Source organism: Oscarella lobularis, chromosome 2, assembly GCF_947507565.1.
Source record: "Oscarella lobularis chromosome 2, ooOscLobu1.1, whole genome shotgun sequence".
Taxonomy (NCBI): Eukaryota; Metazoa; Porifera; class Homoscleromorpha; order Homosclerophorida; family Oscarellidae; genus Oscarella; species Oscarella lobularis.
The window spans coordinates 2,779,481-2,793,574 of record NC_089176.1 but is presented as its reverse complement, the minus strand read 5'-3'; the positions used below and the strand labels follow the sequence as shown (position 1 = coordinate 2,793,574).

General features: G+C 50.6%; 4 protein-coding genes and 1 long non-coding RNA gene across 10 annotated transcripts in view; 3 read left to right on the top strand and 2 right to left on the bottom strand.

Moving 5' to 3' along the window:
• Positions 1-241: 241 nt before the first annotated feature.
• LOC136200175 (uncharacterized) lies at positions 242-1,508 on the top strand. Its single transcript, XM_065990523.1, has 4 exons — positions 242-570; positions 628-709; positions 919-1,226; positions 1,287-1,508. Exons 1-4 carry the CDS (start codon positions 304-306, stop codon positions 1,371-1,373), a joined length of 744 nt encoding a protein of 247 aa, XP_065846595.1. The 5' UTR covers positions 242-303; the 3' UTR covers positions 1,374-1,508.
• Positions 1,509-1,698: 190 nt separating this feature from the next.
• LOC136200168 (caskin-2-like) overlaps positions 1,699-14,094 on the top strand; it is a 100,729-nt gene continuing 88,333 nt past the window's right edge. Inside the window, exons 1-27 of one of the 6 annotated variants that reach the window (XM_065990514.1) lie at positions 1,703-1,944; positions 2,007-2,063; positions 2,116-2,167; positions 2,273-2,370; positions 2,420-2,565; positions 2,637-2,732; positions 2,993-3,123; positions 3,176-3,284; positions 3,350-3,458; positions 3,511-3,608; positions 3,663-3,716; positions 3,778-3,832; positions 3,886-4,101; positions 4,156-4,200; positions 4,256-4,588; positions 4,681-4,803; positions 4,859-5,062; positions 5,176-5,252; positions 5,319-5,462; positions 5,521-5,625; positions 5,688-5,826; positions 5,880-5,945; positions 6,086-6,964; positions 7,016-7,066; positions 7,126-7,206; positions 7,265-7,292; positions 7,348-7,683. In XM_065990514.1, the coding sequence (XP_065846586.1) occupies positions 1,857-1,944; positions 2,007-2,063; positions 2,116-2,167; positions 2,273-2,370; positions 2,420-2,565; positions 2,637-2,732; positions 2,993-3,123; positions 3,176-3,284; positions 3,350-3,458; positions 3,511-3,608; positions 3,663-3,716; positions 3,778-3,832; positions 3,886-4,101; positions 4,156-4,200; positions 4,256-4,588; positions 4,681-4,803; positions 4,859-5,062; positions 5,176-5,252; positions 5,319-5,462; positions 5,521-5,625; positions 5,688-5,826; positions 5,880-5,945; positions 6,086-6,964; positions 7,016-7,066; positions 7,126-7,206; positions 7,265-7,292; positions 7,348-7,471 (3,708 nt within the window). In that variant the 5' untranslated portion in view covers positions 1,703-1,856 and the 3' untranslated portion in view covers positions 7,472-7,683. Of the gene's footprint in view, positions 1,945-2,006; positions 2,064-2,112; positions 2,168-2,272; positions 2,371-2,419; positions 2,566-2,636; positions 2,733-2,992; positions 3,124-3,175; positions 3,285-3,349; positions 3,459-3,510; positions 3,609-3,662; positions 3,717-3,777; positions 3,833-3,885; positions 4,102-4,155; positions 4,201-4,255; positions 4,589-4,680; positions 4,804-4,858; positions 5,063-5,175; positions 5,253-5,318; positions 5,463-5,520; positions 5,626-5,687; positions 5,827-5,879; positions 5,946-6,085; positions 6,965-7,015; positions 7,067-7,125; positions 7,207-7,264; positions 7,293-7,347; positions 7,684-14,094 lie in introns of those variants that run through there. The other 5 variants (XM_065990513.1, XM_065990515.1, XR_010673304.1 and 2 more) reach the window with 5 other exon arrangements.
• Positions 8,519-9,286, bottom strand: LOC136200176 (oxidized purine nucleoside triphosphate hydrolase-like). Its single transcript, XM_065990524.1, has 3 exons — positions 8,985-9,286; positions 8,772-8,925; positions 8,519-8,710 (listed from the first exon to the last, which is right to left on the bottom strand). The coding sequence occupies exons 1-3, from the start codon at positions 9,134-9,136 to the stop codon at positions 8,546-8,548; spliced, it is 471 nt and encodes a 156-aa protein (XP_065846596.1). The 5' UTR covers positions 9,137-9,286; the 3' UTR covers positions 8,519-8,545.
• Positions 10,705-13,405, bottom strand: LOC136200170 (CCR4-NOT transcription complex subunit 6-like). The gene is made up of 7 exons (XM_065990517.1): positions 12,812-13,405; positions 12,570-12,635; positions 12,215-12,372; positions 12,010-12,164; positions 11,810-11,936; positions 11,617-11,751; positions 10,705-11,315 (listed from the first exon to the last, which is right to left on the bottom strand). Exons 1-7 carry the CDS (start codon positions 13,299-13,301, stop codon positions 10,857-10,859), a joined length of 1,590 nt encoding a protein of 529 aa, XP_065846589.1. The 5' UTR covers positions 13,302-13,405; the 3' UTR covers positions 10,705-10,856.
• On the top strand, positions 12,524-14,069 carry LOC136200179 (uncharacterized). The gene is made up of 2 exons (XR_010673309.1): positions 12,524-13,556; positions 13,609-14,069. It is a non-coding gene; the product is annotated as an uncharacterized lncRNA (long non-coding RNA).

Genomic DNA, 14,094 nt, shown 5'->3' with positions numbered 1-14,094 from the left:
TATGGCTCGAGGCATTATCAGATCATACATTATCAGATCATACGATTTCAGCGGGGGCCGTACATGTATTATCATAATTAAAGTCGAAGGAGGCTTCTTCAACGGAATCATATTTTACGATAACGCTCCCAAGGGAGCTTTGTGTTTACTTGGAGACTATTGGCTCCATCACCTTCCCACGCGATGGGAGATTGACCAATCACGGTCGAGCAAGAATCAATATTTCAACGGTTCTAAAGGTCAACGTTTGCCATTCTTCCTCTGGTTGGTGCTGGTCGAACACTTGCTGCTGCTGCTCACACGATGACGTCTTTCTTCGTTGCTATTCTCGCGTGCGCTCTCGCAGTCGCCGCAGCTCAGAAAGGCTGCTGCGGTCCCGAAAAGGCCGAAATCACCGCCTATCAAGCCGTCGCTTGGCTCATCAAGGAGCGGCCCCTACTTACGATTCAAGACACGACGATCGCCTGGGACTTTTCGAACGACGCGGGCAAGTTTCACTCGAGCGCGAAAGTGACCGCTAAAAGTCAGCCCGAGAGTTACATGGAATCAATCACCTACACATTGTCGACGGTGAATAAAGCAGTTGTCAAGGAAACGAGAAAAATCGACGCGTCTCTTCTCGTCTAGGGCGAAGCCTATTACGTCGTTGGCAACGAATGCCTTCAGCTCACGCTTCCGAAGATTTCGGGCATGAAAGCGTGCATTGTAGGTAAGAGCAGCTCACTCCTTGCCTCTCCCCCGCGGTTTTGGTGCACCCACGCTGTGACATGGTCATGCACGAGTTATGAATTTGAATTTGATTTCAATATTTTCTTGACCCTACCAAAGGTCAATTCAATTAGGTAGTCAAACGCATTTACGCGTATACTTTTTTTTGAAGATCAAACTGAATCGCACGTCCAAATCTTCTCTTTGTAGATAATGCGCAGTTTTTGGGAAACCTTTCGATTGGCGGAGCTGAGTGCAGCACCTACAAAGCGCTCGTCAATGACGAACCCGTCATGTTCAACGACGTCATCCTTATTGTCTGCGGCTCCTGCGTTCTCACCGGCGGAGCCTACCTGACTGACATTAGAGATGGTTTCAACAGCACGCTTCGAGCCAGTTTGGATTTAGACGTCAACGCTCGTGAGCTGTCGTCGGAGAGTCTGTTCGATAAGCCGCCCGCTTGCAGTGGCAACCTCGGGAAACCGCTGGACTTCACCAAGTCCATCTTTTACAAGGCGGTTAGACAGTGCATGCTGCTACGTATTATTGCATGGTTTGCACTCACTTTTGTTCTCTAGTTCCAAGCTCAAGAGTTCAACCCGTACACTTTCCTCTTCAGTCTTGATACAATGAAGGTTCTGAGAGAGAATTTCGGATTCGAATAGTGCAACGCTTTCGAAGATGGTGTTCTAATTGGATTGAACTCGCTCAATGTCACAGTGGTGTCTGGTGTTGCCGTGCATTGTTGTTGTTTTTGACTGAGCGTTTTTAATGAAACAAAAACTATCTGTCTGCCTTCACTCCCATAAATTTTTCTCTGTATCCTCCTGCACTGGCAGCAGGAGGATACAAAAAATGCACGAGCACGTCAGTGTCAAAGTTTACTCAGAAAATGCTACGGATGATGCGTACATGAAGAGATGACCTTTGAAAAAGTGGAAATCAATCCTATTTTTAGCACACTTTCGTTCCTTAGCGTGCGTTCGAACAACACCTACCGCAGAAAAACACTCGTCTTTGCTGCTAGAATTTCGTCCAATTCGTTGCGCGACGACGACTCAAAGGGATTGATAGCACTATCGCGGAAGCTCGGGCTAGACGCCGCATTACGTCACGTTCGATTCCGCTCGTCTCACTTCCTGTGAACGATGGGGAAGGAGCAGGATCTCCTCGCCGCGTCGAAGAACGGCGACTACTCGCAAGTAAAGAAGCTCGTATCAAAGCTGAAGAAATCGGGTACGACACGCTGCGCAAATAAGAAACGCGAGAGACAATCTGTTTATCCTTTTCTCCGGCAGCAAAGAGCGATCACTCGGCCGACGATGGAAAAGCGAAGAAATCGAAGAGCCAATCAGGTACGTGGAAGATCGCAAAATGTCCTCGCGAGGATATATGGGCCGTTAGCAGCAGCGAAAAAGTCGGCAAAGTCGTTGAATGTGAACGCGACGGACTCGGACGGGTAAGTACACCGGCGAAGTGGAAGCCAACGCGCGCGCGCGCGGGCGTGGGGGACTGGGGGTCGATTTCCGACTGGGGAAAAAAATGCCTCTTTCTTCTCCCCAAGCTTCACCGCTCTTCACTACGCCGCGCTCGCAGAAAAATCCGAAATCTGTCGCGACCTTCTCGACGTCGACGCCGACGTGGCGGCTCAAGATAAGAACGGTAAAGTCGATCGCATCCTCTCTCCCAAGGAAACAATTTGACCGTTTAGGAATGTCGCCGCTTCATTTGGCGGCGTGGGCGGGACGAGTCGATCAGAGTCGACTTCTCCTGCGAAGCGGCGCCGATCCGAACGCGCTTTCGACGAACAACGAGACGGCTCTACTGCTCGCCGCTCAGTACGGCAAAACCGACGTGGTGCGCTTCCGTGACGACGAGAAATTTCTCACGTTTATTTTTTACGTCTGTTTTTTTTTTCATTTATAAAGGCGTCCGTTCTGCTGCAACACAAGGCGGACGTCGGCGTCGTAGGTGGCGCCGGGATGACGGCGTTGGACAAGGCATGCCAGTTTGGACACTTGGAGGTATTTTTTCAGTCAATCAATCAATCAAAGGGTCAATTAATCAATTATTCGCACGTACCGTGTGTGGATGATTGAACGTTAATATAATTCGCTTTTATGCACTAATAAGGCAATACACTTGTATCCGTACCAAATTGCCTCTATGTACATGCATACACATGCCAGTTCGTGCCTTACCTCTTTCTTGTGCTAAATTGACAGTGTTCCCACTAACGGTAGCTGAAGTATAAACACTCGGTCATAACGTTCTCTTTCTCCAGATGGTGGAGTTACTGATTCAAGCCGGCGCTCTTCGCGCCTTCCGACCGCTCTCCGCCGAAGAGAGACGAGATCCAAAGCGACACACGCCGCTGCATCTCGCCGCCAAGCACGGTCACCTCGACATCATGAAGTCAGCTGAGAAATTCCAAAGACAAAATAAACGCAAATTTTCCTTTGTCTAGAGTCCTCGTTTCCAGTGGAATGAACGTGAACTTGGAGACGGCCAATGGGACGGCTCTGCACGAAGCGGCACTCTACGGACGACGCGACATCGTCAAATTTCTCGTCGACGTAAGTCGCCCGGCTCGCATCGTCTCTTATCTATTTTCTTTTCCGATCTTCTTGTTCCTGTCAAGAACGATATTGACGTCAATCTGTACAACACCTTTCAGCAGACGGCTCTCGACATTGTCCAGCACTTTGTGAGGTCGTCTGCCGCCGTGGAGATGAAGAGGATTCTTCTGGGTATAAGCGAGTGGGGAGACTGTCTGGCCTTTGAGAAAGTCATTTTTTGCAGAATCTGGCTGCATCAACGTCATTTTGGCCAACGCCCTAGTCGACTACCAGTCGGCCGATTCAGAATCTTTGTCGTTTTTGAAAGGGGATTCTATAGTGGTGAGGATCCGCATAATAAATATTGCCTGTTCGTTTGATTGTTTTCTCCGGCAGGTGCTCGACCAGGATATTAGCGGTCTATGGAAAGGATCAATTGGAGACGGCGAAGTACGTACAGTACGCGTTTACTTAGCAAAAACGAATATAGTCATCTCTTTATGCAAATAAGAACAAAAGAACGGGATTCTTTCCCATGTCAGCTGTTTCAATTGTCAAACGACCAGGTAAGGATCATTTCGACTATAATGAAGAAGTAGTTTATCTGTTCGCTTTTCAGTGTCAACTGCCAGCATTGCGGCGATTGTCACCCGTGGAGGACAAACGGCTGCGGAAGCAAATCTTCCCCTTTCGGACTCTATCTATGATTGTCTCCAGCCGAAACGGAGATCGGATATGCCGTCGCCTCCGCCTCCAGTTAGCAAGGTGAAAGAGAGCAAGGAACCGCATCAGTACGGCACGTTGGGTCAGATGGCTCCTCCGGGTGCCGTGCCACGTAAGTCCAAAGTGAGTGCTCGTGAAATCGTTTAAATTTCTCTTTTTCTTTCAGTTGTTAAGGACGATGCTTTTAGCGGAAAATACACGTTTGACGACGGTAGTTGCTTTGCTAGACTTGTTTCTACGTAGTTTATCTGCCTATCTCTCGTCAGTGAGTCCAAAGCCGAAGCCGAGACGAGCCGTCGCGCCCGTGCAACCGTACGAAGAAGTTGATTTGAAGGACGTGACGGCGAGGCAGAAGCAGGAGCCTGTCAATTATTCACAGATGCAATTTCTTCCGTCAAGTGGAGACGTCGTCCATCAGAAAGATCCGAAAGTCAGCTATGCTGACGTCGTTCTACCGCGGCCAGAAGAGCCGAAGAGCGACGAGAGCAATCGATTTTCGCGCTCCAGTTCGATGTCGCAAGTGGGCAGCTATGAGAATGTGGAATTTCAGCGCAGATCCGCGTCCGTTTCGAAGCCACAAGCAATACCGGCGAGCAGACGTAAATAGACCCCACTACAGTAGAACCTCAAAATGACGACCGCCCTCAAATGGTCAAAATAAGCTCAATGGGGATTTTTTTCTCTCTCTCAGGACCAACCGGACAAGCTCAGCGCTATGAGAACGTCGTGTTGCCGAGCGAGATAGGAAAGCTGGCCAACCCGAGCGTATCGTTCGAGTACGAGGGCAAAGACGAGGTTTACGAAGTGATGGGAGGTGCACACATCTCACACGCACACGCTTGCACGCAATCTTGAATGCACGTTTGCAGCGCGAAAGAGTCAAGGCACCATCTCATTGTCGCCCGGGATTGACAGTAGCGAGGAGTACATGACGATGAGCGTATCGCCGCAGAAGTCGCAACGGCCGCAGCAGAAGCAGCAGCAGCAACTTGAGCCGGGCAGTCATTCGCCGTCAGAACGCCGCAGCAGCGATGCCAGTGACAACGCTTATGAATTGATGGTTCTCAATGCGGGTTAGTAACGTACTGAATAGAAATGGCCTCGCACCTATACAGTAGTTCCTTCGTTCTAACTAAAACAATCTTTCCCTATAAGAACTCTTCCTCTAAAGTTTTCCTTCCATTAGATGGACCTTCGTCGTTGACTCCGAAGGAAGATTCGTCATCGAGGGGAGGCTCGTCTCCGTGTTCACCGCCGCGTAATGTATGAACGTGGGAGGAGGCGCGTCGCGGTTTTCTTCTGTAGCGTCGTTTTTGCACGTATTTGTAGCAACGTCGCATGAGCATAATCTTTTCCAAATCGGTCCAGTCGATTCAAGACTGGTGCACCACAATTCGTCTTCCCGAGTACAATCACGTCCTATTCGAAGCCGGATATGAAGATACGACATTTCTAGTTGGCCTCACTGATGAGGTTGGGTTAATCAGAACTGCCTATCAAATTCAATTTTTTTTATAATTTTTGACTTTAGATTCTGTCTGAGATTGGCATTTCTAAAGTTGGTCATCGCAAAAAGATTCTCGCCGTTATTCCTGACACAATGATTCATCTTCCAAAGTTACCACGAGAGAAGCCAGTGCGGATTGCGGATGCATTGATTTCCACTGAGAGGGAAGGCAACCATTTTTTTCCTTTTAGACGAGTGTCAAGGCGTGGCTAGATGTTCTGGGGTTCTCCGCACTCCTGGATGTATTCCTCAGTCAAGGCTATGACGACATCGAGTTTGTATCAGATATGTCTCGAGATGACTTGACGGAAATAGGCGTCACGAAGCCAGGTAAGTACACGAAGGGTGTGACAGGTTCTTTCATCTCGTGACAATATCCTAAGGTCATATACAGAAGCTTCTACGCGGCGTCGAGTGGCTCGCCGAAATGGAAGATCAAGAACCGGCAGGTAAGGCTTTTCCCGCGCGAAGGCACACCGCACACGCACGCGCGCGCGCGCGGAATTCGTCGTAGCGCGTGCGCACGCGAGAATTCCTCAGCCCTTTGCGGCATCTCATCACATCCGCTCGCGCACGTTTCTCCTCCTAGAAGCCGGACGTGACGCACACGTTTCTTCTGCGACTACTCGCTCCAAAGCGATCGACGTGAAACCCGAAGCTTCGGACGCAAAACCCGCCCCGCCGAAGCGTCGCTCGAGAAGAGAGAAAGCCGCTCCGCCACCGAAGCCCAAACGACCGTCCACAGGCGTCGCGTCGCCTCCCTTCGATTCGGCATCGTCCGACGTAACCCTGGATATCAATCAGGAGGAGCCCCTTCCGCCACCACCGCCGCCGCCGCCACACGACGATGACATCGACGGGGCGAAGGCGACGGGAACGGCTTTTCCCCCGGCACCGCCTCGACGAAGCGACAGTTTCAAAAAGACTCGAGATCGCTTCGATCGACTAACGGGCGACAATAATCCCACGGCCGTTCCCGAAGAAGGCCCGCTCCCGCCGCCGCCGCCACCGCCACGACCGCGTACAAACGCGAGCGGATCGTCTCTTCCGCCTCCGCCTCCGCCCACGCGCGGCGACAGTCTCCAAAAGCAGCAGCAGGCGCCTCTCGTCGTCGAACGCACGCCTACGCCCCCTTTACCACCCCCACCCGAATTCATGGGCGAAGCCGAATCGAAGCCGCCGACGGAGCCGGAGCCGTCGAAAAAAAAAGAAAAAGCGCCGGTAGAAAAACCGGCGCCGCCTCGAATCGCTCCCAAGCCGTCGTTGAAACCCAAGCCGCCCGCCGTGGCACCAAAACCGAAACCAGCGAAGAAGCCGTCTCCCGCTCCAGTCGTTAGTGCGCCTGCGCCGGCTCCCGTTCCTACCGCCGCCCCCGCGGAGGCGACGGCAACGACCGTAGTTCCCGATATGGATGCGTTGCCTCCGCCGCCGCCGCCGTCGTCCCTGCCGCCTCCCGACGTCGTGCCCGGTAAACGATCGTTTTTTAATCATTATTATGTCGTTATGGGAATGGGAAAAGATCGTTTTATTTCAGGTGTAGTCGACGACGTGGCGTTGCCGCCTCCCTTGGGTGAGTGTTGCGCGTTGCGTAGCATACGTCGAAATGGGACTCTTTTTTTTTCAATTAAGTTGCTGCGGATTTGACGCTTGAGGATGCGATCAAGAACGCGTTGCGATCGCCGAATCTCTCGCGGAAAGAAGACGCATTTGGTGAGTGGGCGTGGTACGTTGCTTGCGCGTTGATTTGTAAGTTAGTTTGTTTGTGCAGGAGGGCACGAAGAAGTTGCAGCAGCGACGTACGCTGTAAAATCAATAATAATTTTTCAATAACAATTTTCTATCTAATCACAGGATTGATGATGACGACGACATCAAGTATGCGCCGGCCGCTTCGTCGGACACGCTCATGGACGACATCGACAACATGCTTCAGGATTTGAATCGGGAGTTAGACGAGCTCATACCTGGAATGTGAAGTTCTTTCGGTGAGCAGGGGTGTGTGTATGTGTGCTTTTTCAGTATTTTCAAGAACAGTGTGTGCAATCGTATTCGTTTCGGTAGTGGGGTTCTTTTGTATTGACTTTCTTTTGTGTGCCAATCACGTTTTGCATATAAGGAAAATTCAAGGGTGTCATTTGTGTCTAAATATAAATTCCCATATATGTGTTGCATGCACGCACAAATAAATTGAAAGCTGGTATTTATAATTTTTAGTAGCAACAATGCCTATTTGGCCTAAAAGGTTGATGAATAACGTCAACATTTGCTTCATTGCGACTAGGCGGCAGCTCATTGAAAGCTTTGGCGATCAAGGACATCAACTGTTCCAAGTGACTGCCCGTTCTCGCCGAGAGCGTCAGTCGATGCTTGACGTCATGATGATCGGCGAGCGCGCGAACGCGATCGAAGTCCACCCACGTGCTCTCCGGGGTGTCGATTTTATTTCCGGCGAGTATTATAGCGCACGTGCTATGCACGTCAACGCAACTCGCCAAGTCGTGCAGCCAGCCGCTCAACGAGCGACGTGTCGTCGCGAAATCGTCGTCGACTGCGTAGAGGACAACCGCCACCTTCGCGTGCCGAAAATAGCTGTCAGTCATCGTGTGAATTTGCTTCGCCGGCGCGTCGAATACGCGGATCTGTTGGAGACGCTTTCAAGGCGGATAAGAAAAGATAAAGGGTCGACCGACCTTTAAGCAGCGACCGTTCTCGGTTCGCGTTATCAGTTTCGAGTCGATTGTTGACTCGCTAGTGTAGTCTTCTGTAAGCGACTCTGCAGACTGCTCGAGCGATTCGCCGAGCTTGCGCAAGATCGTTGTCTTGCCAACGCCGGTTTGGCCGCAGAGCACGACTTTGACCGGGGTGAAATCGCCAGTCAAATCCATTCATAAAGCTTTACGCACGCTAGACACCGTCACACACTCCGTCACACCCAGTTACACCTACGCTTTTTGATTGGTACAGTATTACATAAATGTGATACATATCAGTTCTTACTTTTTTTAGAAGCCCGTGACAAAGCAACAGTTAATTTATTTATTGAAAATGTTCAGTTGGCAACTGTAAGTGTGTAATCTAGAATCTTGTCATGACCCTCAAACTTGAAGTATCCATTGAAGGTGTCTCCACTGAAGAGCATGGGATACCACAGAACGTCGTCGGGCCACATCTGATCAAACGGAATCGCTTCCTGAGCAAACCACGCAGGACGCATCTCTAATAATAAAAAAATTTTGGTAAATACTATTTGAGATTATAAAATTAGATGTGAACACGCCTTCTGTTTCCGTAGGAACTCCTTCGAACTTGCAAGACGTGAAAACGTGAACTTCCAACAGATCCGACTTGCCCACGAACTCGAAACGCAATATCCCGGCGCGTTTGAGATCGGACGGCGCCACGCGCAATGTCGACTCTTCTAACAGCTCCCTGAGGAAACAGACGAAATTTCGAGATCTTTTCCTCAACAAATCCACCAACAGTGTTACCGTGCAGCTCCCTCTTCGATTGTCTCGCCGCTCTGGACCTTTCCGCCGAACCCATTCCACCGTCCGACGCCGAATCCCCGTTTCTTGAGTCCGAGAAGAACGCGAGCGTCTTCGCGAACGAAAACGAGGGTCATCAGTCGCGTCTGGGCCATGTGAGACTCGCTTAGAAAGTCTGGCCCGCCAAATAGGCCTAATCTTGAGTTAACGCGCCGCGCTGTACACGCCCACCGCACACTGGAGCGTCCCGGACACAATTCAAGTCCGCCGTTTCTACCACGGACTCTACAATACGGCGCACGAACAAAATAGGCGAACGCTGCTCACAGGCTAATTACAGTCTAAGAGCGTGTTTGTACGGCTCCTTGACGATCGAAACAACGCGGAAAAAGTACGTACAGTATTCAACATTGCTGAGAGACAATCTGAATACTAACAAAGCCGTCTCACGTTTCAGTTCAACTAAATTGGCCCGAGCTCGGCTTCCTCGCCACGACGTCAACGTGACAAAGTTTGATAGGAATCGCTTCATTTCTCTCTAAACTATGTTTTTTCATTAGCGTATCCAGTGCTTCTGGCGTTACTTCCGCCGCGCGAAAGTGACCCAAACACGTCGCTTCCCACCATTCCAACAAGGATCTTTCGTTCGGCATGGAGCCACTTATTCTCTCCTCTTCGACACCGTAAATGACTTCGAACCCCACCTTTTTCAGAAGCGTATTCCAGTAGAAAAGCGAGGTCAGACTCCAGTCAATTGCAGCCACGAAAGAATCATATGAATTTTCGTATTGACTTGCAGATAAATCGCGTATGAAGCCTGTAAGGCCGTGAAGCGTGTTGAAACCGAACGTTCCTCCTGGCCTGAGCGACCTATAGACTTTTCGAAGAAGGCCCTCGTGTTCTTTGGCGGAGATCCAGTGGACCACGTGGTTTGCGTTGATTACGTCGTACGGCGCTTCCGCTTCCGCCTCGTCAATGGAACCGTAAACGATCTTCACGTTGTCGTGACCTTCAAATCGTTTCTTCGCGATTTTGATTCGTTCCTCGTCCGGATCGACGCCGACGAGGAAACCGTCGGGCCCAATTCGCCGCGCTAAATCGACAGTTACGTTTCCCGTTCCGCAGCCGAAATCGAGAAGACGGCTACCGCACTGCGGCTGCAGAACGCTATTGACGAATATCAGGGCGTCGGACGCTTGCGCGTGTTGCGAATGCTGGCCGTAGGTCGAGGCGTAGGTCGGTGTACTGGTGTTGCTTAGTGCCATCTCGCTTTGCAAATTCTTTTAGCGCGCACGAGGATTCTTTTTCTACGGAACTGCTGGCATGCAATGCCAATGGGTCTAAACGGATGGATGTAACGTCATCAGGATACTGTAACTACGTCAACAGATGACGTCTGGTTTATTGTTTTAGGCCGTACGTCGATTCTTAGAACCATTGAACAGATGAGGTATCATTGCCTTCTGGATGTATGCTCCGAGCAATCACTAAAGCTCACTGCCTAGCAGCGTCTTACAACATGAGAGAATCACGTCACGGGAACGCCAATGTTCACGTCGGGTCAGAATTTTATTTTCACATCTTGCTGCAGCAAACGATACAAAGTACACGGCAGAAAGCGGCAGGTACTGCCACAAGAACTTTACAGCAATTAAAACAACTAAAACCAGCCTGTCAATCTTCCCCTCCACCACTCTGGTCCCCCCCCCCCCCCCCCCCCCCCCCCCCACGAGACGTGCGTATGACAAAAAATTTCTACACTAAAACGACCAAACATGTATAGAAACGCCGAGTCCGAAAACGTACACGACGCAAAAAAAAGAGGAGCAGAAAAAGACGCCGCGTCCCTTCTACCCACTCGCCCCACCCGCAAAATTATCTACTACCAGTCAACTCGAATTCAGTCAACAGAGGTACGTGATCGGACGAAAAATGCGGATTCGGGCACCCGATGACTTTATTCCGCGCGAACCACTCCTCGCTGACCCTTCCCAGAGCGCCGAGCGGCGCGAGAAGGTCCTTAGTGTAGAACGTGTAGTCGATGATGCCGGTGAAGTCGAACGTGCAATTCGTAAACGGCATGTCGATCTTTTCGTAGACGCTCTGCAAGTTGAGTCCGTGCGTCACCACGCCGTGTTCGGTGAAACGACGCAGGAAGCCCTCGTAGGCGAGACCCTTGAAGTCGGAGTGATTGACGCTGACGCGGCCCGACGATAGATACTCGATCACGCCGGAATCGGGCAGCGAGTTGAGATCGGCGCAGAGGATGAGCGGCATGCTCGCGCCGCCGCCGGCGCGCGCGGGAGCGACGCCGATGCCGCGTTCCGTCGCAACCTGGGAACAATAAAGGTGAGGTTGTGAGTGACTATGAGTATCTAAACACAGTACGTAGTAAGCCAGCCAAACTCTGCCTATTAGAAGTCTGTCTTTTGAATGGGGTCCCTAGGTATCCTCCTGTAGCTAGGCAAGGGAAGAGGTGCTACCGCCGGATGCATTCGTTGCAACTATTTCTCTGTGCTAAACAGACGCGTGCTCACGAAAAAGTTTTTTTATACTAAGGGGAATGAGCGTAGCTACAAAAAGGCATGCACGCGTTGTCTATGTGTTGTCCCGATGCTTTTTCGTTATTCTCTACCTGTTTCATGATCTGTTGCAGTTCGTTGACGAGAATGATGGTCTGTATCAGTTTGACGTCCTTGAACTCCGGATCCCAGTGAATGTGAGAGTTGGACACCATAATATGCTGCCGATGCTCCGACCCATCTTTCAACTGGGATAGAGTGAGAGAGTAAAAACCGACATCCTGCCTAACAAAAAAACGAACTCGCCTCCAAGAGCGCCACGTTGCTGATGTTATCCTTCGGCATCACCCGATTGAGCATGTCGTCCGCTCCCTCGCAACACGCCATCGCAATGTGACTGAATTCGACAAGGTACTGCTCGACGCATATGAATCTAACACGCACACGAGCCCACAGTTCATCAGCCCCCTGCTCCCCCGTTTCTCTTCCCCGTCCCCATAGTTTACTTTGATACTCGAAAAAAGATAGCGCATCCGTCGACGAGAAGGCCGTCTTGTTCGGCCATGGTTCTCGTTCTCGATTTTGCGTTGAATATCCCGTCGTAGCCGTGTCTCGCCAGTTCTCGTTTGAAAAAGAGATGGTACTGCTCCGATTGAACTTCCTAGGATATTTCTATATAGAGTCGTAAATCATTATGTTTGTGTTATTGACTTGTAAGCTGATGATGTCCGCCCCGTAGTTGAGTATCTCCTTGAGTATGTTCTGCCGACGGTATTCCCATTCGAGTGCCCACGCTGGACAGTAGCCGTACAATTGCCGCGTGACGTACTTGTCACACAGCACGTTGTAGCACATGACAGTGAAAGTGGCTAAGAGATCATAGGTTAATTAACATTGGTGGTAGCAAATAAACGGGGTTAGAGAAAAGGAGATAATACCCCCCCCCCCCCCCCCCCCCCCCCTCGAGTGCATCATGCAACATGCAAATTTCTATACAAAGTATTGACAGTAGAACTAAGTAAAAGAAAACACAGACACACGCACAACTTCTAAGAAAGCTACTTACGTCCAGTCCGCGGCTTATCTGCGGGCCTCAGTGGCACCCACGGTCGCTCAGGAGGCGGCTCGCACGCTAGAAGGAAAGGAATATAGCACATATACGAAACGTACACGTCTGTCTCTTTGATACATTACAATTGATCAAACCAACGGATTTGAGAGTCCGCTGGCTTGGTAGATCAATAATAGTTCATGCACCTATTTGCCTATCTATTTATCTTCTATCTCTTTTTATCTTCTATCTCTTACGCGCTAGACCCTCGAGAAAGTAGCTGAGCAGCTTGCTCGTCCCGTTGTGCTCCGCAACGAGCCGTATCCACTCGGCATTGAGCGGATTTCCGCTGAGACCGAGCGTCTGAAGCAGAAAGAGTCTTCCGAGTTGAAACGGTAACGTGCGAAGACTATTATTGTTGAGCAGGAGCTCGCGCAACTGTATCATGTCGCCCATCTCGTTAGGAATCGTTCGCAACTTATTTCCGGACACATCGAGATGGAGAAGATTTTTCAGGCGCGCGATGTCGGCGGGGATTCGTTGGAGGCTGTTGTCGTTGAGAAAGAGCGCCGTGAGATGATCGAGACGCCAGAGAGCCGGTGAGAGCGTGCGTGCGTTCCCTTTGATTTCGAGTTCGTGCCACGTCGAGCGTTTTCCCGCCTTTCGATCCTCTTCGGACATGATCGTGTGCGCTCGACGCGAGTCGGGCGGTTCATACTTGATGCGCGTTCCCGGGCGTTGGGACATTGTTTCAGTGCCGATCGGTGACGATTCGCATTGGATGGTGGACTGCTTTCGGGCTCTCGTTTCCTAATGCATCCTCGCGGAGAGATGACGCGTGGTTTACAGTGCGTTAGCGGCACCCGGATAGCAACAGACGGCCTACTCGTTTTTTTCTTTTCCTGATCGCGCGTCTCGGTCCTCAGGGCTGTTACTAGACGACAACGAGCTTTAGGAGCGAGGGCACCTGTTGGGAACCCTTGTGTCCTAGTAGAATGAGAGGTAAGCGGCTAGTTGCGTACTGAATTTACCCCACGCGTCATTTTTTCGCTAGCTGGTGGTCAGTTGTCGCATTGCACGTAGAACGACCGTGGCATCATGGTGGTTACGTAGTCTGTTTTGAGCTTGTGTTGCGAGGAGGGGGCCCTTGCTCTCAAGTCAAATGAAAACCCCCCACTTCGTGATGTACGCTTTGGCTTTAGGAGTTTTCGTCTAGCTCAGCTCATCGAGACGATCAGGTAATATGACAGTACGATTTCTTCTTTGATTTCATGGTGTTGTTTTAGTTGTTTGTGGGGTCCCGGGCATGACCTGAAGAAAAACTGCGTCCGATGGGGTCCTGAGCACGACCCCTTCAAAAACTGCTCCAAGGGTCCTGAGCACGACCCCCGTGAAAGCTAAACTGCTCCGGGGTCCTGGGCAAGACCCCGTCAAAACTAAACTGCCCAAGAATGAGAGGGGAAACGATGTTCAATTTTTTCAATTTTTTATTAAAAATAAAATGTCTGTACCATTTTCTCTGTGTCCTACGCTACACCAC